This window comes from Crocodylus porosus, unplaced genomic scaffold (genome assembly GCF_001723895.1).
Source record: "Crocodylus porosus isolate Cpor-Errol unplaced genomic scaffold, CroPor_comp1, whole genome shotgun sequence".
NCBI classification, from domain to species: Eukaryota; Metazoa; Chordata; order Crocodylia; family Crocodylidae; genus Crocodylus; species Crocodylus porosus.
In genome coordinates this window covers 20639985-20666100 of record NW_017728928.1, presented here as the reverse complement: position 1 = coordinate 20666100, position 26116 = coordinate 20639985, and the positions used below count along the sequence as shown (strand labels likewise).

Genomic DNA, 26116 nt, shown 5'->3' with positions numbered 1-26116 from the left:
CCCCTTGGCCTGAGATGTCTGCTGCCCTTCTGGATTAGATTGATCACCATATTTGGGGTCAGGAAAGAATTTTACCCCATGGTCAGATTGGTATGGACCGTGGGGGGTTTTGCCCTCCTCTGTACAGGGTGGGGGGGGGAGGAGGGGGCGGCCCTGTACCAGGGACCTCTTCATCATACACTGACAACATTTTATAGCAGGACATTGGCTGTCATGGTCCCCTGCTTTACCTGCTTTGAAGACTGCTTTCATGTCCCCTCTTACACACCTTTTTTGCAAGCTGAACATGCCTGGCTCCTTCAGTGTCTCATACAACTTCTTTTCCAAGCCCTTGATTATCTTTGTTGTCAATGTCTGGACCCTCTCTAACTTCTCCAGGTCCTTTTTGAAGTGTGGAGCATAAAACTGCACATGACACTCTAGAAGAGGCCTAGCCAGTGCACAGTACTCCCGCATCTTGTACCTAATGCTTTTATTGAAGCATCGGAAAAATCACATTTGCCCTTTGTGTAGCTGTGCAACTTTACTGTGTCTCGTAAATGCCTAGGTAAAACACATTCATGCCCAGAGCCAAGGTACACAGATCAGGATTGCTTACCTTAGCCTGTTTTTCAGAGTGCTGACCTCCCGGCTCAGGCCCTCATTGGCCTCTGTTGCATCATCCAATTCACGCTGAAGTTTACGTCTGGAGGCATTTGCACGTGTGGCTTCCTCTTCCGCTTCCTCTAGCTGCCGTTTGAGCTGCTTCATTCTGGCATTTGCCTTCTCCATCTACAAGACAGAGCCAGGCTGTCACCATTGAGCTTTAAATCAAAAGGGTTCAGAAGCTGTAATTTAGTGATTTTGGGGATTAGTGGGGAAGGGGGAAGCGGTGGACGTTGTCTTTCAGTCCTTGCTGGGGATGTTGATCTTAACAGAAAGAAACAGACTTGCATTAGGCTACAGGTTGCATTATGCAAACCCCAAGTAAACTGCTAAAATTCACTATTGTAGACTATGCAGAAGTATCAGCTGTTTAACCCGGGGACATGTTTTGCAGGATGTAATGGAGGGAGGCATAGTTGTTGCACAGACTGCGGTGGAAGGAAAAGCTGATGCATCTTGCAGCTGATTCTCCATATCTGTCAGGTGCAGCATCCTTCCTGCCTGCCTAGACCACAACCTCCAGTCTTGGCAAGCCAGTACTGCTGCATTAATTGCAACACAGGATCCTAGAAGGGTTCTTAAATACAGGGCCCCTGGGCTTTAAGGGGCCAGTCTGAGGAGATGGCAACACTAAATTCAGGGCAGACTAGTGACAGAACGTGTAATGGTTCTAGTTGCTGGTAACTTCCCACAAGCCGCTTTGGCAACCAGAACTTCCAAGCACTCTGTTATTGCTGTTAGGTTATCCAAATAGTTTTGTGAGGCACTTTTAGCTGTTGCTGAACTATTTTTGGGGAATGAAAGTCAAAGTCACTGATGAAGGCCCTTTCTATTTGGCTGGAGACACCAGAGCAAGTCCCATTCAGGGACAGAAGGTAAAGAGAACAGGACACCAAATTCCCAGCAAGAGACAGGGTACAGACTGCCCCAGCTGGAGGCAGAAAAACTAGAGTATTGGTAAACATGGGCAGAGACATCCAATGAGCTGTGTGACTTGTTGGCAGCCACTCCAGACAAACTGGCACTATGGTCTCATTGTTCCTATTTGAACTTGGGGATCCTACAGACAGCTCTGCCAGGTAGCATTTTTTTAAAATGCAAAATCAGTTTCTTTAAGAGATCAGCATTTGTACCCAGGGCCACATTAACCCCTTAGTGGGCCCGACGCAAACTCATGGGCCCTGGGCCGGTTGAGACTCCCTTCCCGAACCCAGTGTTGCTGCCCATGGGGAGTGGGGCTCAGAGCCACCGCTAGGAAGCAGCCACAGCAGTGGTGAGGCTGGCGGAGGGGAAGGGAAAGGGAGGCATACAGGGCCACTTGCACCACCACCATGGAGGGAAGAACTGGGGCGCCCCCCAAGAGTTCAAGGCCCTAGGCATACACCTAGTTTACCTATGCATTTATCCAGCCCTGTTTGTACCAAACTCCTGAGCCAGGCACATTCATAGACACTGCTGTTGGGAGCATGGCTCTACGACTTCACTTACCTGCTCTTTGTACTGGTCAGCATGCCGACGCTCATCCTCCACCTGCATGAAAACCTCTTTCAGCTTCTTTTCTGTGCGACGTACCAATTTGTTAGCAGCTGCTCTTTCCCTAGGAAAATACATTATCATAATTACCACTTGTCAATAAAACTGAGCAACAAAGTGTTGGCTGATTTGCTCCATTTCTACAGCACACCTGTTATACAACCTGGAGGAGATCTTTTAATTTATCAAGCTTTGAATCACCCTTGGAATTACTAGTGTCCAGTTTTGACTGCAGGCAGAAAAAAACTCAAATCATACTACTTTAAAAGGGGAAAGGGACTTACTGCTCATGAAAGCATCAACTAATCTGTAACCGCTTTGCCTGCTCCTATCATGCAGAAGATGAAGCTAACCACTGGAATGAAACAATTGCTGAGTTACTGTGGTTTAGCTTTTACTTACCATGGGACAAATGGCATACAGTGGACACATGAAATAAATGCAAGGAATCAGCTTAAAGTGCAGTAAATTCTAATCCATTCAACTGATGCATCTGTTTCACCAGTCTGCGAGTGCAGTTGTATTGGTTGTAACTGAAGCACAATTTATCAGCACAGAAACTGTCAGTTTAGATGATCCAAACTAAAACATGGAAGCACTTGTTCTCTGGGATAGGGCTTAAAAAAAGGGGAGATTACAACAGTTTATGTTGAAAGGGGAGTTGTATCCGATTGGAAGGCAGTTTCTAGTGGTGTTCTTCAGAAATTGGTCTTGAAGCCTCTCCTGTTTAACATTATTAGCAATCTTGTTACTAGAACTAGATGAAATTTGTGGATGGGACTAACCTGGGAGGCACTGCCAACACGAGAGGACCCAATAATTATACAGGAAAATTTAAATTCTCATGGAATGGGTCATTAGACATGGAATAAAGTTGAACAGTATGAAGTACAGGCATACCTCGGAGATATTGCGGGTTCGGTTCCAGACCACCGCAATAAAGTGAATATCGCAATAAAGCAAGTCACACAAATTTTTTGGTTTCCCAGTGCATATAAAAGTTATGTTTACACTATACTGTAGTCTATTAAGTGTGCTATAGCATTATGTCTAAAAAACCAATGTACATACCTTAATTAAAAAATACTTTATTGATAAAAAATGCAAAGTGAGCAAATGCTGTTGGAAAAATGGCGCCGATAGACTTGCTCAACGCAGGGTTGCCACAAACCTTCAATTTGTAAAAAACGCAATATCTGCGAAGTGCAATAAAGCGAGGTATGCCTATATAAAGACATGCATTTAGAGACCAATACAAGGGACTCTGGCTAGAAGATGGGGTCATAGAATTGAGACAACTGAAGAAAGATACTCAGATCTGTCAGGTGCCCATAAGTCACAAGTGCAACACAGCTTTAAAAAAAAGGCTAAAAGCCATCCTAGGATGTATTAGGCAGCTTATATGCAGAAGAGACAAAGAAGTACTAGTATCATGGTACAGGGCACAGATAAAAACCCCATGTAGAATAGTATGAACAGTTCTGATCACTAAAGTTAAAAAAAAAAAAGATTACCTTAAAATTAGAATGGATTCAAAGAAAGGTTAAAGAAATGGAGACCTTTTTCTTATTAAAAAGATGAGAAGTGCTTGGCTTGTTCAGCCTAAAAATACATCAAGAAGAGATGTGATTATTACCCTTTACAAGTACATTCATGGGGTGAATGTTAAGGAGGGAGTAGATTATTTTAGGCTAAAAATTACCAATATAAGATCAAATGGCTACAAACTGGCTATGGTGAAACTAAGATAGAAAATAAGGAGATTTCTATAGCATTGTTCCAGTTTTATGTATTATAAAGTGTATTTAAAGTGGATCCTATATTTTCAGGTTTAAATTTTAGGAAGAGCACCTTTGCTTTTTTTAAATATTTTTGGAAAAAAAATCAGTAATTACAGATTACAGAAAAGTATGAGTGGAAGGACCTCAAGAGGTTACCTAGCTAGAGACCTCAAAAAGTTATTGAGCTTCTAAAATTCCACAGGAGAATCAAATAATCAAAGAAAACACCCGAAATGTACTGAAATATTAAAAGGCTGCATTGAAAAAAATCTGACTTGGCATTTTAGTTGCATATACAAAAATGCTGCAAGTACAAAAGTCAAGACTTAGGGGGCTAATTATAGGTCAACCCCACATAAAAGGCAAGTATAATTTTTATTGTTCTTTTGGAGGGTTAAAAGGTAAGCATATAATCAGAACAAAACAGAAACTAATCACAAGAATTAAATTTTGAAATGATCTGCTAAGCCAAGCAGTGAAAGTCCAAAACCTGACTTGAGAATGAACATGGTAAGTTTACAAGGGATTGTATGATAGGACAGGGAATTTTGGGACAACCACAAAAGATAAAGAATTGTGCATCTGCCTTACTTATGTTGGAATACAGAGGTAACTTTCTGGCAGCATGGTAGGTATTTGTAATCCCATATTTCATGGGCTTTTTCTGGTTGTCAGTATGGGCCAGAAGGGAATTTCCCATCCTTTCCCCCAGGAATCCTACTGCCTTCTAGGAAGATGTTTTTTTCCATTTTCCTCTAAAGCACAAAGTTATCATCCACAGTAAAGTCTGGAAGTTTGACAGGGTTGTGTTGATGGTCTTGCCAGTACTTAGAAAATGTAGTGTATCAACACACTGCTTGCTCAAGTGTTAAAGCTGAAGAGGCTTGGCTACAGTGGTATGATTCCTGGCTTGTCCACACATAACAAATCAGAATGTAACATCTGCTACCTTTTGAAATGTTTCCCTTTTGAAACTGCTCCAGAAGTATGTGTCCATACCTCTGGAATCCTCTCCAGACATCATATTCCAGCAATTTTCACGTGATGAAAATGGCAAGCCAGCCAAAAGGATAGTACTCATTAAATACGGAACATCTTTGGGGCTGGTTTGTATTGCACTTTAATTTGAATGTGTGGCACATTACTTTAAAGCACACATGGGAAACAACTGCCCCATGCCCTTTAAAACATGCCAGGTTCCCCTTGCGTCACTAAGTTTAAAGGGCTGTGTGCAGCCTGGGACTGGTAAGCAGCTTTTTGATCCCAGTTTACAAGTCCAACATGGGATAGGAACTGAGGAATTTTATCTGAGATCTCAAACGTTGCACCTTCTAACATGCCAGATGTTCTAGGTTTAGCACAGCAGGACACACAGTTTTTAGGATCCAAGATAAAGTTCCCAAATCCCATCCCATGATCAAATTAATGTCTCAAGTAGGATCTAGAAGTGCCTGGCTGGAGGCCTTGTTCTCACTGGGTCACACCAATCACCAAATTTGGTATCAGGAATGAAGGAAAGAAGGTCAGGAGGTTTTTTTTGCCTTTTTCTGTGATGTGGGATACGGTGCTTTTCCTTGGCTATTTTGGGCCTAACTTCAACTACAAATCTGTCATTACTGTCACTGGACATTGGCCATTCCCTCATCTCCCCTGCTTATGTGTAGCATGTTATAGGGCATTCTTGATATTTCAGGTCTTATGTCTTGCAGTTGTGCATGAAGGTTTGCTGTAGCAATTTTGGGGATCCCTTGGTTAAGTGATGGCTCTGCAATGTGCTTAGCAAAGGGTCAATATGACCAATGAAGAGTTTCAGCAGTTTCTTTTTCAGAAGACAGTGATCTTGAAATGCTGTAGGTAAACACAATCCTTTTATGTTGCCTGGTCCAAGAGTTTCCATTTGGCAACTCATTTCTGAGTAATAAATTCCAATTCCTAGGGCTGAGATGTGAAATTTTTGAACCCAAGAGAACTCCCTCTACGATCATGAAAATGTTGACCACAGTGTTATCTCTATGTTCTTTGAGCTAACAAACATTTCTTACTTTGCTTCCTGCTCAAGCTGTTCTTCGAGCTGTCCAATCTTGGCTTCCAGGGTAGAAATTGTTGCCTTGAATTTAGACTTCACTGATCCTTCTAGCTCCTGTAACTTGGCTTTCAGCTCCTTGTTTTGTCTCTCCAGCTGCTGGCGGGCATTTTCACTCTTCTGTGCAGCACTCCGCTCTCCAGCCAGCTCAGAATTCAGTGTATCAACCTTTTGGATGGGAAGCAGAATTGGTCATTTAATATTATTCAACACCTTTGGTCATTTACTATGCACTTAAAGGGAGCTTAAAGTGCCCAAAACAGCACATGCCAATAACTGCTTCACACCTGCAGTGTGGTCTTACGGAACCGATCATTGAGGAGTTCCATATTACTTTGTTCTTCTTCAAGCTCTTCCTCCAGCTGTGCGATACGGGCTTCCAGGCGGCGCTTCTCATCCAACAAAGCTGATCTAAAAGGAGAAAGTACATGGGGCATTACACGGATTGACCAGGTATCATGGTAACCACTTCGTTACTTTTAACAGAGTAGCAAATTCTCTAATGAGGCTCAATATCCAAGCCAGCAATTCCCCTCATCACAGGGCAATACAGAACATGCAAGGTTATTAATGAGAGACAGTCACCACTGTTCTTAAGTCTCTCTGATGTAGTGACATTACATTTGATAACTTACTTTCCAGAAGCACTATTTGCAATCTCATCTGCCAACTCATCCCGTTCTTGCTCAGCATGACGACGAGCTCTTTCAGAGGCAGCAAGTTCCTTCAAGGGTTTGAGAGAATACGCATCAGCTTTCGCAGCACTTAGTGCTAACCCTCTCAAAAAGTTTTGCAAACATTAATTCAGCTTCCTAATACCAATGGGACATAATAAAAGTATTATATCCGATTTAGTCGATGCTAGGAAAAAAGCAGCCAGAGGTGGGATGTGCAGAACCATGGTGGATCAGCTCCTTCCTAGCTGTTAACCTATACCCCCAGATTGTCCTTGGAGACTTGCTTATCTGGTTTTCCAAAACTGCAGAGGTTGACTTTTCCTTATTAACCAATGATAAATACTGAAAGCATTTAAATTGATCCTTAATTTAGATTTTGTATAGAGTCTGAAGGCAATTGACAGCTTATACGATTTACACTATATCTAAGCATCTTTTATGGAAAAAATCCTAATTAGTGAAGCTCAGAAATGGCGAGCCACTCCCTAAACAGCAATTTATACAGCAGCAAAAAAAAAAAAAAAAATGTTGCATATGTTAGCTGCTATATTGAGCATATCTAGTTATCACAAAACTAAGATAAACATGCAAGTGCTTTAAAAAATTAAGGCTAATGGAAAAACCTAACACAAGCACCAGGAAACTTAAATACATTAATTGAACACTGTAGAATTTACAAGGCCTGCAGCTTTCCATGAATGTGAGTTGAACACTTAAGAAGGAAGACAACTAAATACTTTGAAAATAAGGTATTGAGAAAAGTTATTTATGCCAATAAAGAGAAAAATGTGGAGGAAAGGAACAGTGAGAGGTTTAAGAATCAAGTGTAATAAGTACGAAATAATCTTAATGATTTCAAAGGGATGGCTACATGAATATATGCTTCCAATTCTCCATTACTGATACCAAGTACAAGATAGCTGGATAATCTCCATGCATATCACAAATGCTAGGAAGGCCTTTAGGACCCTTCAGGAAGTAAGAACATACCTATACTGTGAAGATGGGGAAACCAAAGCAAAGCAAAGCTGAATGACTCCCCCCCGCCCAGGGTAAAAAGGTACCTCTTGAAGCTGGAGTATTTCTGCTTCAAGACCCTTCAGCTTCTTTTCGTTCTCTTTGGATTGAGCAAAGATCTCATCTCTGGATGCACGGGCTTCCTCCAGTTCCCGCTGGTAGTCTTTCATCTGAGCCTGGAATGTCAGAGGAGAAATACTATCCTTTGTTAGAGAATAACTATAAAGATCTCTTAAAAAACCCAAAACCTTAAGAGTTTTGTACTTGTTAGCAACTTTATTAACTAGGTATTAACATATACTGAAAAGCAGACAAGCAACACTGATATAATGGTGGGGATTTATTATAGGCCCGTCAAGTCAGGAAGAGGAAGTGGATGAGGCACTTTTCAAGCAGTTAGCCAAAAATTATCCAAAAGCTATGGGATGGCATGGATGGGAGACTCAATTCCAGACATCTACTATAAGAACAACACGGCCAAATGGAAAATCTTGAGCCTGTTTCCAACCTGTGGGTAGGACAACTTTCTGGGTGCCTGTAGATGTGAGGGGATGCTGCTCCAACACACAGTAATTACACCTTGTCAAAGCAAAGACTTGATTAATCGAGTCTGCTGGAGTCTCGCGTACCTCTTATGACTCAATAAATGGACTGCCAAGGGCTCCAAGATCTCTGCAACTTCCCTCAGTACCCTGGGATGAAGTTTCTCAGGTCCTGCTGACTTGAATTCATTCAGACTTATGAAAAGCCCTAACCATCTCGTTCCCTCCTTCCTCAGTTTGTCCCCTTAATCTAGATAATCCTTATTAGGTGTCTGGCTTCATCTTAATTTTTTTTTGTGAAGACTGAGGCAAATTAGCTGTTAAGCAGCTCACCCACTTCTTTACATCTTCTGTTAAGAATTCCCCCGGGTTGCTTAATAGAGGACCCACAACTTCCTTTGTCTTTCTTTTCTGGACAACATACTTAACAGAATTGCTTCTTGTTGTTTTTAACTTCCCTTGCCAAGTGCAGCTCATTCTTTACCTTTGCTTTCCTGATTTTGTCCCTTCACGTTCTTGCTATTTTCCGGTATGCTTCCTTGGTGACCTGCCCATTTTTCCATTGCTTGTATGCTTTCCTTTTGCATTTGAGGCCTCCTAGAAACTCTTGTGCAGCCACATGGGTCTCTTGCCACTTTTCCTGTACTTCCATTGTGTTAGAACAGTTCCTTGTTGGGTTTCCAATACTGTGCCCCTTACAAGCTCCCAACTCTTCCAGGTGCCTTGACCCTTCACAGTCTGTCTTCCCATGGCACCCATGTCTATTAAGTGCCCTCTTGAAATCTAGTGTCCTAGTTTGGCTGACCTCATACTTTCCCTGTTTCAGGATATGGAAATCTATCCTATTCTGATCACTTCCTCCCAAGTTGCCCATCAACTTCAGGTCCTCCATCAAGTCTTCCCTGCTGGTCAGGTCAAGAGCCAAAATAAATTATCTTTTTGTTGCATCCTCAACCTTTTGGAACAGAGGGTGTCTTTACATGTGCTCAGGGGGAAGGAGGGGGCAAGCTTTAATTAGAGTGGCTCCAAGAGCCACTCTAGTTAAAGTGCCTCCAATGCCTGCTGTATTCAGTGCCTCATGCTTCAAAAATGGCTGTGGGGGTGCTTTAACTAACAAGCTTTAGTTGACATGCCCTCATCACCATTTTGAAGCATGGGGACACTTGGAGGTCCCTGGTTAAAGGCCTTGTTCCTCTGCTCATGGTCAGACTAATCACCATATTTTATGTCAGGAAAGAATTTTACCCCATGGGAAAACTGGCATGTGTTTTTTTTGCCCTCTGTAGTGAGGGGTGGAGACCTCTTCCTGGTATCTCTTGAGCAAATATTAACCTTTCCAGCAGTAGGACACTGACTTTCATAATATCCCCTGCTTTCTTGTGCCAGGTTAGGGAGTTGTGTTGATTTTGAGTTAGGTTGACTATATTTTTGCTAAGAGGTTAGAGAATAGACTTGTAGAGGATGGTTTAGATAGGGATGATCCTGCCTCAGGCATAGCTGGACTAGATGACCTCTTGAGGTCCCTTCCAGCCCTATTCCTTTATGAGTCTATGAGCATATTGACTTAATTCTGTTAACCTGGCTTGACTCAGGCAAAATTGACACTAAGGAAGTTAAAAAAAAAAAAAGCAAAGCGACATCATTTATATTTGTTCCAGTTTTAAATGCTGAAATGTGAGCAAGACACAAGAACACCAACATACAAGTGAACAAACAAAAACTGTGCACTTCCATTCACTATTTCATGCTTATAGCTTTCCATAACTTAGATTTATGCGCTGTCCTTCTCAAAAAAAGCTTATGACAGTTTAACAAAGCATAAGAAAATTACAGAAAGAGTAAGATATTGAAACAGATTATCAACCCAGTATTTAAAAGCAAGCCACCCTTCATCCACTCCCATGCTTCAGGCAGAACAACACTTCTTCATTAAACCCTACCTGCTTTCCCAATCTACATTCAATCCCTCTGTAAAAAAAATCCAACAAATCTCTACCCCTGCCATATTCTGTCCTGGTCCTATCCTCTCCCACTCCTCTGCCCCAGACCAAGGGGAATCCCCCACTCTTTCTACTGTGCTTCCCAAAATCATGCCTCCTTCTCTCAAAAGGGAGGCCACAGCTGTCCCCAAAACTGTTCTTCACTCCCTCCATCCCTTACCCCACCCCCACAAAAATGTATTGCTTTGGTTAAAAAAACAGAAGTAGTAATGCAGTAAGACACTCGATTTCCCTTTCTCTCCCCGTCAAATGGCAATGCCTTTTGATGATGCATACCCCACAGTGACCTGTAGTGCTGGGTAAGCCCTTCCCTTTCCAGCTCAGCTGGCCATAGTATTTGACTGTTCACTCTTAGTCCTTCCCTTAATTCCAGGCTCAGCCTCCAGAGCGGCAGCAGTGATGTTACTATCCCCTATCATCCTGAGGGCTACTGCTGTCCATGGGAGGCTAAAGGGCCCACAAGAGGAGCAGTCTTTAGCTCAGGGCAGCCTGCAGTTCTTTTTAAAGCTCACAGCTGAGTAGACACTTCCCAGTCCAGCTTGGCTGGTCATGTGGTTAAGGTATGGAGCTGCACAGTTGGCCTGTGCTACTAATTTGAGTGCAACATTTAAGCTATGGAAATATGAAGGTGTGAATTTATGTACCCAAACTTTGAGGCACCCACATGTGAACAGTTGTGCCATAATGCAAACCTTAGTCTGAACTTTGTGTCTTCAGTATACCAGAATCACTCTAGTGCTTAGTTAGCTATTAAGGACATGCCTATACCACTCACACATTGCTTTAGACAGCACTGTGCTGAAAAAACTGCATGTAAGCACAACCACCTGAACTGGAAGTAGTGGGCCTCTTAACAGTTGAGAAAACTTCAGCCTACCCACTGAGGTCTGCTCCAACAGGTAAGCACAGAAAACAGACCGTTACTTAACATTTTAAGTCTCAAATAACCATAAGTGGAACACCAACCCTGCCTATAACACGCAGTCTCAAATCAGTTTTTATTAATCGATTACTTCAAGTAGCCCCTGCTACTTGAAGAAAGCCCTTATTTAGATTAATAAATGCAGAAAAATGTATAGCTTTTACAATAATTTCAATTAACTTCTGCATGAAAAACATTGAATAAAAAGGAGAAAAAACCTTACAATAATTGTGTGTTGGTGATTTTAACTTTCTTGTAAAAAAAAAAAACAAAACAAAAAAAACACACAGATGGAAGTGAAATTACACAAAATGTTTCAACATACTAAAAATCAAGAGGTCATCCTTAGGAGGAAAAGTAAAAGTTTTTGCAAGGTACACCAAGCCAACGTACATTAAAAAAAGAGCACTCCCACAAATGCAATGCAAAGAAAAGACAAAATGAAGCAGTGAATGAGTTATACAGACCTGAAGCTTGCGGAGCTGTTTGATTGCTTCATCTCGAGCTTTGTTTGCAGCTTCAATCTGACCCTCAAGGTCTTTCATATCCATCTCCATTTTCTTCTTGGAAGCTACAGCAAGAGCCCGCTGTTTGCGCTCATCCTCCAATTCGGCCTCAAGCTCCCGCACCTGAGAAATTACATTTTGAGAAGCTGTTACAGAAATGAATAGACTGGAAAAGCGCAAGAACTCAGAAGGAATCCAAGAGACTAAGAATGAAAATGCTTTGATGGAGAAGTAGAGGTGTAAGTAGGACAGACCTGTTTAACCAGCATCCTCTTCTTCTCTTCATTCTGCTCATCTCTGGCTTGGAGGTCTCTCTCAAACTGGGCCTTCATAGCCTGCATGTTCACTTCTAGACGAAGTTTAGCATCTTCTGTGGCCTGAAGCTCATCTTCAAGTTCTTCTAGCTGTGTCCTCATTTCTTCTACCTGCTGCTCCAAGGTTCGTTTTGATTTTTCCAGCTCATGGACCTAAACCACAAGTATTAAATGAAGCTATCGTTACAGATGGCGAAGTAGAAGATTAAGAGAAGAATAAGATATTGGGCCCTCTGTTACTCTGCAACTATCTTACATTACAATCAGAATGATTAAGACTGCAGACACATAAATAGAAATTCAAAAGGTTGAAGCATAAGCCTTGGAGCGCACTGCACTGTGACAGCTGCATACAGAGGCAAAATGTTTGTTCAGAAGTGCAAGAATCAAACAGGCTATGCTTTGAAAGACAGCAAACATTTGAAACATGACAAATTTGGTCCTGAATAGTCCTGTTAATTTTGCCATAGTTAGGGCAGGGCTTTTAAGGGTTGGCACCATATGTTGGCAGTTTTGAAATACAAGACTGTGACTTATCATAGACATTCTTGGACTATGGCACCTCATTTCTAGAACTGTATTAACCCAAATCAGAAGTATGCAGAAATATAATTATAGCTGTCTAATGCTAGTAGGAATCAAAGCCTGATGAAGGAAGCAGAGTTGGTAAGATGCCAAATTTTAAGAAAGCGTAAGGACAGAAATCAATCGCAATCACAATCTGCACACCTACTCAGTATGGCTATGGACAGGCAGTCAATTCCAGTACTGCAAATTTCCAGGACATCTGCAGCACTGGAATATATGGCAAGGGGATTACATGGGTGTTCTAGCCCCCTAGTCAGAGAGCAAAGTTCTTATCCCTGAACCCCATGGCAGACAAGCTAGGACAGGCCCAGATACAGGGAAATGCCCTCCCACACTGCAGAAGGGGTCACTCAAGCTGTGCACAGGGGTGGGAAGCAGATATGCTGCAGCTTGAAACCTTTCTAGAGTTTTGGGATGGTTCCAGCTGTGAGAAAGTGCTCCCACCAGTCCACTCAGTGGGACTGTGCAGGGGGTGGGGGAAGCATTCCCCACAAGATTTAACCCCTTCAGGGACATTCAGTATAGATCTACTTCTAGGGAAATGCCTCCCCCACCTTACCCTTGCACAGACTAGGGGGCAATGTCTTCACAGTGCTCCCTTACAGCTTGCTCCAAGATGGGCAATCTGGTAACCAATGCTCTCCTCTGGAGAGAGGGAGAGCAGAGGATGGTGGAATACTAGTAGTTCTTAAAATAAGTGTACAGCCATTCAAGCTGGCATAGGAGGAAAAAGAGATCTTCCTGGTTGAAAACACTCATTTTCTCATGGAAGAGCCAGTTCTCTTCCGTGAAGACCCCTTCAATGGCTGTATGCTCTTTCGTGCTGGCTGAATGACTTCTATCCAGGCACAAATGTAACAACTTTCCATAAGCTATGCTTGCATCTGTGTAGAGATGCTTCTTACTAGTAAATAACAAATTAATTTCCAGCATTTTTATAGTTAAATTCTTCAGGTGCTCTTTTGTCTTACCTTCTACAAATCAAGGATTCAAACTTGGAAGTTTTCCTAGCTGGCAAGTTGTTTGTAATTTGTCAAATAATTTCTCTCTCCAAACAAACAAATGAGCCACATTGCATTTTCCCTTCATGCAACACAGTGCAGTACAGTACAGAGTGTGAAAAAAATGCTTACATTTTTGCCCACATCATCTTTGGAGCTCATTAAGTCCTCCATGTCTGCACGTAACTGTTTATTCTGCCTCTCAAACTCTTCCTTAGCCTCCAATGCTTCTTCCAAAGCTCGAGCCAGAGAAAGTGCCTTAGTTTCCTTCTCTCTAGCTTCTGCTTCTGCACGGTCTCGTTCTTCTGCATATCGAGCAGAAATGTTTTTCTCTTCTGCCAGCATCTGGATATTCAATTCCAAAACAAAACAAAAATCTGTGAGAAAATCTGTTAGAAGGATACTAAATTGCTAACACTTAAATTAACAAGAGCCACTCCATGAGGATCCTCACAGAAAAGAGTTAAGGTGAAACTTCAGCGTGGCTATAAACTCATGAAGAGGTGTTAACTCTTAAACACAGCTTGTCATATCATAATGAAAGGCAACATCATGGGCTCTTTGCCCACTGAAGCGAATAAAAAAGTTGTCATTTGTAAAATAGCTTGGCCTCCACTGAACAGGTTACAGTACATTTACAAGTGCATTCATTTAAAACACTATTTAATCAGATTATTTTTAACAATTTTTGGAGCAATTAATATGACGACTGAGGATTTACATGTTGCCACTATTTAGAGTAGAAGAAAGATGTGAAAAATTTTCAGGGTAGGTCAGCATAAATCTAAACACACACAACAACAACAACAACAAGAAGGAACTAACTACCTGATCAAATTTCTTCTGTTTTTTCTCCAAGTTGGACACAATCTGGCGCTGATGATCTAGGTCAACCATCAAGTCATCCAGCTCCTGCTGCAGACGATTCTTTGTTTTTTCCAGTTTGTCATAAGCTATTGCCTTCTCCTCAAGACGCTGGCTCAGAGCTTCCATATCTTTCAAGAGTTTCTTTTTGTTTTCTTCCAAACCTTCAATGGTTCCCAAATCATCATCTACCTTCTTTTTGGCATCAGCCAACTAAAGTTTTATAATAAGAAGTTTTGTTATAAACTCTTACTGGCCACAAAATACCAAGCAGGAAACAAATACAAGTATAGCTACATCATGCAAATAACATTGAGGACCCCATCAGAAAAAAAGGCAGTTCTAATATTAGTTAAGTAAAGTGTAAACAAATTACCCATAATACAAAATCCTATAAAATGTGACAATTCATAACACCTTTCATATTCATGATTACTGAGGTCTCACTGCTGTTTTAACACTTCAGTGGAAAAAGAGCAGAGCCAGTTATTTGACAGCTAAGTAAGAATTCCTTCATCTGTAACAAATATACTTTGGCACAAAAGCTTTGACTCATTTATCACACAATTAAATGCCACTCTACTGGCCTACCATTTTCAATAGTTTACCTGTGACTGCAGAACTACAACCTGTTTTTCCAAGTTTTTCCTAGCCTCTTCCTCTTCCTCTTGCTGCTCCTGTAGGTTGTTCTTCTCTTCTTCCAGCTGCCTAATCCGACTGCTCAGGTTCAGTTTCTGGCGGGTCTCCTCCTGAAGAAGCTCCTGTTCCATTAAAGTAAAGACTATTGGCAAAAGTGAAATTTGAGCATTTACTTTAGCTTTTCACTGTTGCCAGCCAGAATCTTATTTAACAATCCTTTTGCTTCCCCAAGGGTGGGGTGGAAAGGAAACCAGAAAGATAATGTTGCTATAAAATACTCACACTACCACTAAAAAGGTATACAAACACATATGGTTGTATGCATGTACAAGCAACATCCTAAGAAGTTCATTAAAAGCTAGTATGGCCATGAGGTCTCAAAGAGATGCAGTTTAATGGGAGAAACTGGCAGATGCAGCTAAGCCACTAAGCCAATAGTGAAAGTTGTAAGAGAGAGGAAGAGAAATCCAGTTTCAGGCTTGAGGTGCATCGTTGCACCCCAAAGCTAGCAAATGCTGCTTACCTCTGGTCTAACAAACATTAAAGTGCAGTGGCTCACCTGAATGGCATAGTGACCATTTAATTAAGCCAATGTTTTGTGGCACACAAAGGAAAGTTACTGATGAGAAAGGAAGGAGAGGAGCGAGTGATCAGCAGCATAATTCACTCAAAAAGCTAAGTAAGTGTGGGTTTCCATTAGAAAAAAAAGTTTAAAATCCTGAATGGAGGGGTATTTTTAGTCCCATAATTTAACTTTCATATTGAAAAAGTCAATAGTACACATTCATACAGCAATTGCATATGCACCTGTGTATCTTGAAGCTGAGATTCCAGACTGGCAGCATCTTTGGCAAACTTAATGCCTTTCTTCTCTGCCTCTTCCAGAAAACTTGAGACGTTGTCCAACTCATTCTACAAACAAAGAAATCTAAAAGGTTACCTTTACAAGGTAAATTTGAATGTTAATACTGAATTTAAACAGTCCCATTCTAAAGCACCTATACTCCAATACTTCCATTAATTATCTTTAGTCATGCTTGAAATATTGATATTGGCAATTTAAATGCTATTTTAAGTAAACAGAGGACCTTCTTATTGGCTCCATCCCTCTCCATGTATTACCAAGGTGACAGGTGGATCCAGAAGCTGCAATCTTTCCTGTCAGATATGATCACTACCAGTGGTCAACACTTACTCATTTTAAACTGGGCTATTGTAATGTTTTCTATTTGGGCTATTTTGGATGACTGTTTAAATGCTTCCATTAATAACATGAAGGGGAAAATTCACTTGAGATAGTTTATATTATATGAAGCATAAATAATCTTATAATTGCTATGAAACACTTTGGAGTGCTAGTTTTTGTTCAAAAAGCCATAATGGCATTAACCTTCTCTTTCAAATGACTCTTCTTTACCATACTTGATCCTTGTAATGAGCCAGAATAGAAAGTCTAGCAGCTAGCTGCACACTTTTCATCTCTAAAATCCGGTTTGTCATCTTGCGGACACCAAATAGATGTGCAAGTTCAAAACTTCCTTAGTATTTATTTTACCTCAAAGAGAAGTTGCATCCTTTTAATATTTTGAAGCTAAATTATTTATAAAGCTTTCTTGGTTGGTTCAGTTTTTGCATACTTTTCTTTGTAACCTGTATACAGCGCTCACATTTTATATTTTTCTTTTTAGTGAAATGGGCTGAAATTTAGGAGGAATACCCTAACTGTATGAAATAAAATGAATGATCTTGCAAAAATACAAATTTTACAATATATTAACAGTGTTAATACATGAGTCTGACCAAAAAGGAATCACTGTCCAAGCCCATGCACCATCCAGACAGAATTCTATATTTATCCTGAGTTTTTTTTTTTTAAATGAATACCATATGCAGTTATATAATATAAGACTGAGAATGTAGAACATACAGGGTTAAGTCACCTGGGGAACTAGTGACTGGTCACCCTCACCTTAATACTCAGGAAGTTATTGGATCATATTATAAGAAAGTCCATTTGCAAGCATTCAGCAAAGGAAAGGTTGATCATGAGTAGCCAGTGTTGAGTTACTAAGAACAAATCATGCCAACAAGCTTGATATCCTCCTTCAACAAAGTTAACTACCTGGGTGGATGAAAGAAATGCTGTGGATATGCTGTATTTGGACTTTGTCAAATCCTACATGTTCTTCTCGTTAAAAAAAAAAAAAATGTAAAAAAAATACAGGCTGGACAAAACTACTACAAAGCTGAACCAACAACTGGCTTAATAGCTGCAAGCAAAGGATATTCATAAATGGATCCACATCAGGATGGCAGGTGGTTTCAAGTGCAGTCCCACAAGGGTCTGTCCTGAGCTCACTGCTGGTCATTTATTAAATGATTTGGAGGCTGGAAGAGTTTTCTGAGTAAATTCACAGATGACAAAAAAACTGGGAAGAACACACACACTGAAGGACAAGAGCGGAATTCATAAGAATCTTGACAGATCAGAAAGCCTGGCTGGAGCCAACAGGATGAAGTTCACTGTTGACAAATGTAAGGTGCTATGTCCTGGGAATAATAAGACCAAATACAGTAAAAGCCCAGTTATCTGGCATTTTACTAACTGGAACACGCTGTTAACTGGAATTTCCAGCTGGCCAGCCAGATGTCACTGTATAAAATGGGTGACACCTGGCTGGATGAGAGCACCAGGGAGAAGGATCTGGGAGCCTTGACAGATTACGGACTCACAACGAGTCTGCAGTTTGATGCAACTGTACAAAAGGCAAGTGAGGTTTTGGGATGCATCAATAGAAGACTTTATGAAAACCTTTTTCATTGTCAGCACAACAATGCAGCAGAATCAACTGCCTAGGAAAGTTGTAGGGTCTGCATCATTGGAAGCGTTTTAGAGGACTGGTCAGGGATGACTTACGTTCTACTATGGGTAATTTCCCGTGCTTCAGAGGCTTTGCTTGTTGCCTTGTGGGGCTGGGAAGGTATTTTTTCCCCTTGTGTTGCTGTGCATGTCAGTGCTTTCCCCACATCCCCACCTTCCTGAGAAGCATTGAGGTTTGGCTGAAACCAAGGCTGTGGATTCTGACGAGCGTGCCAAAGCTTCTGACTTAAACCCAGAGTTTTCCGGCTAACTGGTCATTACCCCCTGCTCAGGGTCAGACAGATCACCTTATCTGGGGCCATGAAGGAATTTCCCCCCATGGTCAGATTGGTAAGGGTTTTTTGCCTTCCTTTCTAACAGGGGTGTAGTTCTCTTCCTTAGATTTCAAGTGTATTTTAAGAGCCTTTGCAGCAGCAGAACATTAGGCACTTGCAGTTTCCCTGCTTTACTTGTGGCACGTTAGGATGTTTTGTCTTGTGGTCATGTCAGGGTTACCTGTGTAGTTTTACTAACAGGTTGGATAGTGGATTTGCATAGGATAGTTTGGAAAGGGATGAACCTGCTTTTAGTGGGGTGTTGCACTAGCTGACCTGTAGAGGTCCCTTCCAGCCCTACTTTTCTATTATTCAAAGCCACTAAGTGTTTTGAAAAAATCTACCACCAAGTAGTAATCACAGTTAAAACAAGCTGGAGAAAAAAGTTTAGGTCCATTTGAATCTTACCTGCAGTTTGTTAGCCTTCTCTGCTAGCTCTGACCTCAGCCTCTCCCCTTCTGCGACCTTGGCAGTTAGCTCTTGTACCTGAGCATCAAGCTTCTTCCTCTTATGTTCAGATTCTGATTTGACTTGCTGCAATACTTTCACTTCACATGCTAGCTCCTTGTTGTCAGACTCTAGCCCTTGTTTATTCTTTTCAAGATTTGCTTTGAACTAGGAAAAGGCACAAAATGAAAGCACATCATTAGATTACAGAACTTCGTATGTTTGTGTCTGGCCCTCTGCTCCAAAATATCACTACAAATAAAGTGTTCTAGTCTAACATCTCTCTTCCCTTCTCTCTCTCCCTCCCCAGCCTGTCTCTCACCTACTGATTCAATTTACGTCTTCACTGATTGTCCGTCTTGCAAGCATACCAGCCCAGCCTCTGGAGTCTTTACTATTCATTCCATCCAGGAAGAGCACACACCAACAGCAGAGACTTCCTCAGCCTGAGAAATGGTTTTTAAACCCAAAAGCTTGCCAAGAAATTTTTTTTCCAATTATTTAAGTTGGTTTAATAAAAGATACTAGATTCACCCAAAGAACCTTGTCTGCCTAGTCTAACATCAAATTTTTCAAGAATGAAGATGTGATTTCACCAGATACTTCTGTTAAAATGTGTGAGACACTTTCTTCACCTATATACTTGTATGCATTTGCACTTTCTAAAATTCTTTGGATTAATGAGATGGGTTGGGTCTACATGAGATGCTTACTATACTAGCTCATTACTACTACGCAGCACCATCACTGGGAATGAACCCATGACATGACGCTACTGTGCAGTAAGCATCACTAGGAACTGGCTGGGATGTTACTGCGCAGTAATGCTGGTTACTGTGCAGTCATTTAGTACTTGGTTATAAAAATACTAAATGACTGCATCTAGTAAATGAAACATCTAGTAAAGTTGCTTTGATTTTACTCAGGATAGCAGTCTAAAGATGACAAATGAAGTACTTCTCACCAATAATCTGAAATTTCATGATACCTCCCCCCTTCCCCCCGCCCCCAAAAAAACAAACCAAACAAACCCCACAAATGAGGAGTTTGAAAACAATCTGGGGTATCAGCCATACCCAAGGGCAACACCTTCAGACAAGGTCCCTAACACTGATGTAGCATGAAAAGCTGTTTTCCCATTCTTTATATTTGCTTAACAAGCAGCTTTAATATTTATGCACATATTCTACGCTGTATTCAGTTAAACTGATCAGATGGATACATTATTTCCATGAGTCTTAACAAACTATTCTATGAGTCTTAACATTAACTATTTTGCCTAAGCAAAAGTCAGTGCAAAATTGTCCATATTTAACATAGAAAATGCCATAGAAATGCCAACAATACAGAAAATGTTCACAATTTGCAAAGGTATGCATGAGTGATTATGACTGCAGTTTAACAGACTTAAGGTTACTATGCCTGGTAGTGTTTAGAAAAAAAGTAATTTTGAAACAACATATTGGAGCAGTCAGTGTTCCTTAGTGCCCATACACTGCTATTCAAATGTTACCAGCCTCATCTGGGCTGTTAAGGTAACAGCTATCACAAGTCATAATACTACTGGTACAGCTTGATAATTTCTACAAATCATATGTAGGAGTAGAACAGTGAAAATGGAAGTCTTAATTTGTATGCACCGGAGCTGTATGGGAAGACTTCTACAGAGTCTAAATTTAGGCAGTTGTAACTATTTTTCATGAACCAGTAAATTATAACTGTGGTTTGAAACATTATGCGATTCCCAAATTCTGCAGAGTACTTTTTTTTATAGTATAAGCTTGTAGAATTATCTGACTGATTTGTAAAATACCTGGTACAATGCTTCCAGAAGTATCTCCACATTGGTCAAAGATTTTTCATAGATATACTAAGAAGGTCCTATAGTAACTGCATTTGGTTGGTCAAAAGAAGGCATTAAAGTCATAGTAGTGGCTTCCTGGTCAGTTTGTTGTAGATATGAACAACCAGGAAGGCTCAGTTTCTCACCATGTGCAAACATGAGAAAAGAGGCAGGATTGATAGCGTTACTTTGCAGAACAGAAAAAAATTCCAAAGCAAGACAGCTTCAATTATCACCTTAAGTAATTTGCACTTCCCACTCACCCTTTTGGCCTGTTCAAGTTGTTCAGAGAGCTCCTCCAGGGCAGTAGCATGTCTTTGCCTTATTTCCTGGATTTGAGCTTCATGATTCTTCGTTTCTTCTTCAATAGCTTTCTTCAGTTCAGCCACTTCCTGCTCACGTTTTGTCCTGAAGGAGCCATAACAGGTTATTTAAGCTAAATTTTTATACTGTATGGTACTTTTAATATTTTAAGTAAAGTTTGCACTTCCGTTGTTTTTACAATAGCATAATGCAATACTGTTTAAGGAAAAAGGAGTGGGATAGAGAATAGTCTGGCAGTTGATGACCTGGGAGATGGGACAAAATGCATTCCTATTTCTCTCAGATTTATTACAGAAATTTGGATAAGTTACTGTGCCCACACCAGCCTCCCATTTGTAAACTCGTATCTTTTTTCCCCCCCAAAGACACCAACACTTAATTTATTTTGATAAATTATATGCAAATTGAGAGGAAAGGAACTAAATCTCTTTAAATAAAACTCATTTCATATTAGGGTTTCGTGGAAATACACTTACAGAGCAACTGTTTTTCCTCTTTAAATTAAATATGAACTTTTATGGTGTCTGCTTAAGTGCACTGGTCACCTTACCTTAATTCCTGCTGTGCTGCAGTGGTATCCAGTGTATCTTCCAGTTCAGTCTTCAGTGCCTCCAGCTCCTCACTTAGGTCTCTCTTCTGTTTTTCAGCTTTGTTACGTGATGCCTTCTCAGATTCAAGGTCTTCTTGAAGTTCTGCAATCTGAGCTTGCAACTCTCGTATTAGCTTTAGCGCATTATTCTTTTGAACTGCTTCATCATCACCTCTGTTAAACAGGGATATAAAGTCACAAATAAGTAAATTTAAAAGGTTTACAGAACATACATTTTATAGTTTTACAGACTTTTCTTATAATATTACAGCATCTTTCTGTACCTAATCTAAAGAAGGATCAGTTATTAAAAATAAATCCATTGTTTTATAATAGAATGAGTAAATGAAATGGAACAAGAAACAGGTTTCACTCAAAAATTCAAAAGTCAAAATTCACCATTTAAACAAACATACGTTTACTGTCTTTTTGAGACATACTGCATCCCATTTATTCCAGACACACAGAGTTGCAAGGCTGTAGGCAAGACTAGACCTGATAGATATAGATATATAGATATGAGTAAGCAACACAGGCTGCTTGCAGACATTAAAAAACAAACAAAAAACCCGCACACTTTACCAGAAGCAGCAGCACATTACTTTGGACCAGCTCTGTAGCATCTGTATAGATTGGGCACTTCAGCAGGGCTTTTGGCACTTTTATTTAATGCCAAGTCAAAGCAAAAAAGCCCCACTAAAGTGCCCAACCTATATGGACGTTGGGTAAGCAAGGTTCAACTAACACACTGCCTCTTCTGGGCATGCACTGGGCTCAGCACAGAAACGCACAGAGTTTAAAGTAAAGCGCTGGGTTTTTTTTCTTTTTAACGCCTGCAAGCAGCCATAGTGAGATCAAGTTACAGATTTTTGTAAGAAAGGTCAAAAGAGCAACAAATTAATGGCCTCAGTTTTTAAATGCAAGGCAGTATGCAGAAACAAAAAACTGATTTTAAACACCTCAAAGCTACAAAGCTGTATTTTCTAACTTCAATATCTTAGCAACTGAAGAGGGAGTAGAGAGGAGAGAGATGAGCAAAGTATAAAAAATGAAAGACCTTTAAACAAAAACTTTTGCCAAAAGTACACTGATAGTCTCACAAGTTTTAAAATATAAATGTTAGAGCCACAAGTTTGGACCAAGCAAAGATTAATAAACAGCCCTCTTTTCCCAGTCCAGTTTCTTTCTATGCTGTTCTCTAAGTGGTTGGTGTAAAACAAAAAATGTAAAATATTCTTGAGCCTTTACAAAAATTGAAAACCCTGCTGAGAATGCTCCTTTGAGACTGAATTATATCCCAAAAGCAATCAGTCTGACAAACTGAACAAAATTAAATGCTTGGTAGTGGAAAGGCTCTTTCAATGCAGAGTGACATCAACCTTGTGAAACCCCTTCTTTCAAGCAGTTTTATAATTAAACACTACATACTTAGAAGACCTCACCATGAGGAACCTGGCCACTTCCATGACCAGCAGCCTTTCCTGACTTGTCCCACCATGGGCAGGGCATTTTAAAATGTCAGATCATGGGGAGCAACAGGGAGCTGGGTTGCACACACAGTTTCTAGACTTCCCAGCATACCAGGATGTTTTAAAACTGCACATTTTTCATGAACCTCATCAGCTGGGGACAACAATCAGCGAACTGTCAACACTGACACGCAACAGCTTTGGGTCCCAGCCCAATCATCTGGCATGGAAAGAGGTGCAATGTTTGGGATGGGACATAGAATTCCTCCAATCCCAATCATGGCATTACTTTAACATCTGCCAGCTTCCTACAAGGTAAAAAAAAAAGCTGTTACCAAATTTTCTCACATAGAATGAGCATTCCAATTTCAAGCAGCTGGGGGGGGGGGAGTGTTGTTTGGAAAAAGGCATGCTTTATGTAAGAAAAGTATAAAGCAGCAATTGACATTATATCAACTTCTACTTACAACTGGAACCAGTAACATCTTTGCAAACATGTAGTTTTTATCTATAAATAAAACCCAACCAAGTTCATCTAACCAAAACCCCACCAGGCTCTGACCTGGCAAGCGCAGCCTGCAGTTCCTCTTCTTTCTTGGCTAGTTGGATTTTTAGCTCTTCAATCTGGGCTTGCAGCTCAGCTATTTGGTCCTGTAGATCTGTTGTTTCTCCATCAAGCTTTCTTTTAGCTTTTTCCAGTTCTTGACGGGTTTTCTCTTCCTTTTTCAAACGCTCTTTCAAAGAACAAGACGACATTAGATCAAAGTTTTTCAGCATGTTGCTTGTAAGGATGGCAAAAATACTGCAGCTAGCACTTATATTTGTAGGAATAACTGAATGACAAATCAGTAATTTTTTTTTATATCAGTAGAGGATTATTGTAATCTTCTTTTCTTGAAAGTTTGCTTTGCGTGACTAAGTTAGATAGCACATGAGTCTCTCCCTCTCTCCTGCAAGTCAGATTGATCTCTGAAAGGCATCAGAATACTCTATCCAAACTATGAAGTGGAGATGAGTTATTTTTGATTGGAAGGACTCAGCCTAATCTACCCACCAACTATGGAAGAATATATCCTTTTGAGACCACACCCAAATTCCTCTTTGTTTGAAGGATGTTTTATTTTAATCCATGCAGAGAAAGCAAGTTTTCAAGTAAACAGGATTAAAATGTGCCCTTGCAAAGGTCTACTGGAGCCAAACAGTTGAACCTAGACTGTAGTATTCCACGGGATACCCAGGGACAAAAGGAACATACATCAGGGTCCTAGCAGTCAGTCATACAAAAGGCTATGGAGAAGCTTTTCTTCCCTTTGTTCACCTCTTTCCCCCTAATGGAAGTGCTACTCCCAAGATTGTACAGGCAAATGCTTCATCACCCAAAGCCTGTTTGGAGAAGGCAATCAAAATGCATCCAAGATTCAGAAGTCAAGGTCACTAAGTGACTGAGTCAAAAGATAGCTTGTGTAGCTTTTGAAGAACTAGGCCAGGGCTCCAAAGGTTTACTGGAGAATGTTACTATTTTAAGATACCCAAGGTAAAGCTTTCACAAGTCCCTATGTCATTTAGGGATCCAAATCAATAAAGACTTGGAATGTTTGTAATGAGCAAGGCAGAATCATGTTGAGACCCCTGCCTTATGTGCAACTGGCTCCCAATCTAAAAAAAATGTAGCTATGTTACAGGTTGAGAAGCAGAGTTGGTTGCCATGCCTCCAATACCACACTAACATGGGCAATATTTTTTCCAGTGTGGGAGCCAACACAGAGCATCTCACAATACTACTGCCTTACACAATAGAGGTAGACCCTTAATGACTTCAGCAGTTTGAAATCCGACTGCTGGAAACTAGGGGGCTGTAAAGTCCTTCATAAGAATGTAATAATATCATGCTGAATCAGACCAATGATCTAACCCAGTATCCTGGTATCCAACAGTGTCAGTAGGCTTGTGCAAAGTACTTGCCTTGGATTTGGCCGATTCAGAGGGACAGCGATTCAATTTGGCAATTTGAATCGCTGTCCTGATTCAATTTGGCGATTTGAATCGCTGTCCTGATTCAATTTGGCCGATTCAGATCTGGAGATTCAGTGCTGATTTGGAGGTTTAGCCATAAACTAAACAGGCATCAGTCTTGGACCACACTGGACACAGCTGCCTCCAGCTGGTAAGTCTGTTGTGGTGGGCGGAGTGGGGAGGCAGGCAGATCAATGCCCCCACAGCAAGGGAAGGATTGGGGCTGGGACAGGCTGCCCAGCTGGGGCGAGGGAGCGTGGGACTTGGGGAGGGGGACTCCCACCACGTCATGCCACCATTCCAGGAGCTGCTTTTCCGGTGGCTCCTCTGGCGGGTCTCGCTGCCAGTCCAGAAGGGCATGGGAGCGGGCACGTGTCCCCGGATCTCTGCAGGGCAGGCTGGGCTGCGCTCTGGGAGGCTAACCCCAGCTGTCTGCCATTGGGCTGTGCTCTGTGGGGCGGGTGGAGCCAGGGTGGCGCTCCAGACAGTTAGCCCCAGCTGCAACCGGGAGCGCTGCCCTGGTTCCACCCGCCCTGCAGAACCTAGTGGAGCTGCAGCCACCCTAAAATTCTCCATAGCCCCTGCTGCCAGACCCACCCCAAGTGCATTAGCCCGCCCACAAGCCCTGCCACTGCTTGCCCAGCCAGGGTGAAGCCACAGCTTGTCCAGGAGGCTGGAGCGGCTTCTGCCACTGCGTGCCACTTGTCTGAGGCAGTGCAGCAGTACTGTCTCACTCCTCCCCACCCTGGCTGGGCAAGTGGCAGGTGGCATAGCCCTCACTCCCAGCACCATCTGCCTGGAGCTAGTCGTGCCTCTGTCGTGCCACGCCTCCCCAGCTAGGAAAGCAGCAGCAGGGCATAGCCCCCCACTCCCAGCGCCTTAAACTGCTCATCCAGAGTGCAACCCAGTAGCACATGCACACTCCCATGCCCTCCTGGACTGGCAGCAAGAGCCGCTGGAGGAGCCACTGGGAGAGCAGCTCCCAGACCAGGGGCACACAGCGGCAGGAGCCCCCCTCTCCATGTTCCATGCCCCCCCGCCCCCCAGCTGGGCAACTTGTCCCAGCCCCAATCCCTCCCTTGTTGTGGGGGCATTGATCTGCTCCCTCCCTCCCCACTCCCTTT

The 26116-nt window shown here is 41.6% G+C and overlaps 1 protein-coding gene across 1 annotated transcript in view; it reads right to left on the bottom strand.

Annotated features, from left to right (window-relative positions):
- The window catches only part of MYH10 (myosin heavy chain 10), a 96322-nt gene that overhangs the window by 3636 nt on the left and 66570 nt on the right, over nucleotides 1-26116 (bottom strand). Inside the window, exons 25-40 of the mRNA XM_019542830.1 lie at nucleotides 23542-23713; nucleotides 21472-21684; nucleotides 20861-21005; nucleotides 18716-18922; nucleotides 15920-16024; nucleotides 15082-15234; nucleotides 14438-14686; nucleotides 13742-13954; nucleotides 11961-12173; nucleotides 11668-11829; nucleotides 7784-7912; nucleotides 6678-6766; nucleotides 6330-6453; nucleotides 6002-6210; nucleotides 2134-2242; nucleotides 599-771 (exon numbers count right to left, since the gene is read on the bottom strand). Coding sequence (XP_019398375.1) covers nucleotides 599-771; nucleotides 2134-2242; nucleotides 6002-6210; nucleotides 6330-6453; nucleotides 6678-6766; nucleotides 7784-7912; nucleotides 11668-11829; nucleotides 11961-12173; nucleotides 13742-13954; nucleotides 14438-14686; nucleotides 15082-15234; nucleotides 15920-16024; nucleotides 18716-18922; nucleotides 20861-21005; nucleotides 21472-21684; nucleotides 23542-23713 — 2665 coding nt within the window. The remainder of the gene's footprint in view (nucleotides 1-598; nucleotides 772-2133; nucleotides 2243-6001; nucleotides 6211-6329; nucleotides 6454-6677; nucleotides 6767-7783; nucleotides 7913-11667; nucleotides 11830-11960; nucleotides 12174-13741; nucleotides 13955-14437; nucleotides 14687-15081; nucleotides 15235-15919; nucleotides 16025-18715; nucleotides 18923-20860; nucleotides 21006-21471; nucleotides 21685-23541; nucleotides 23714-26116) is intronic.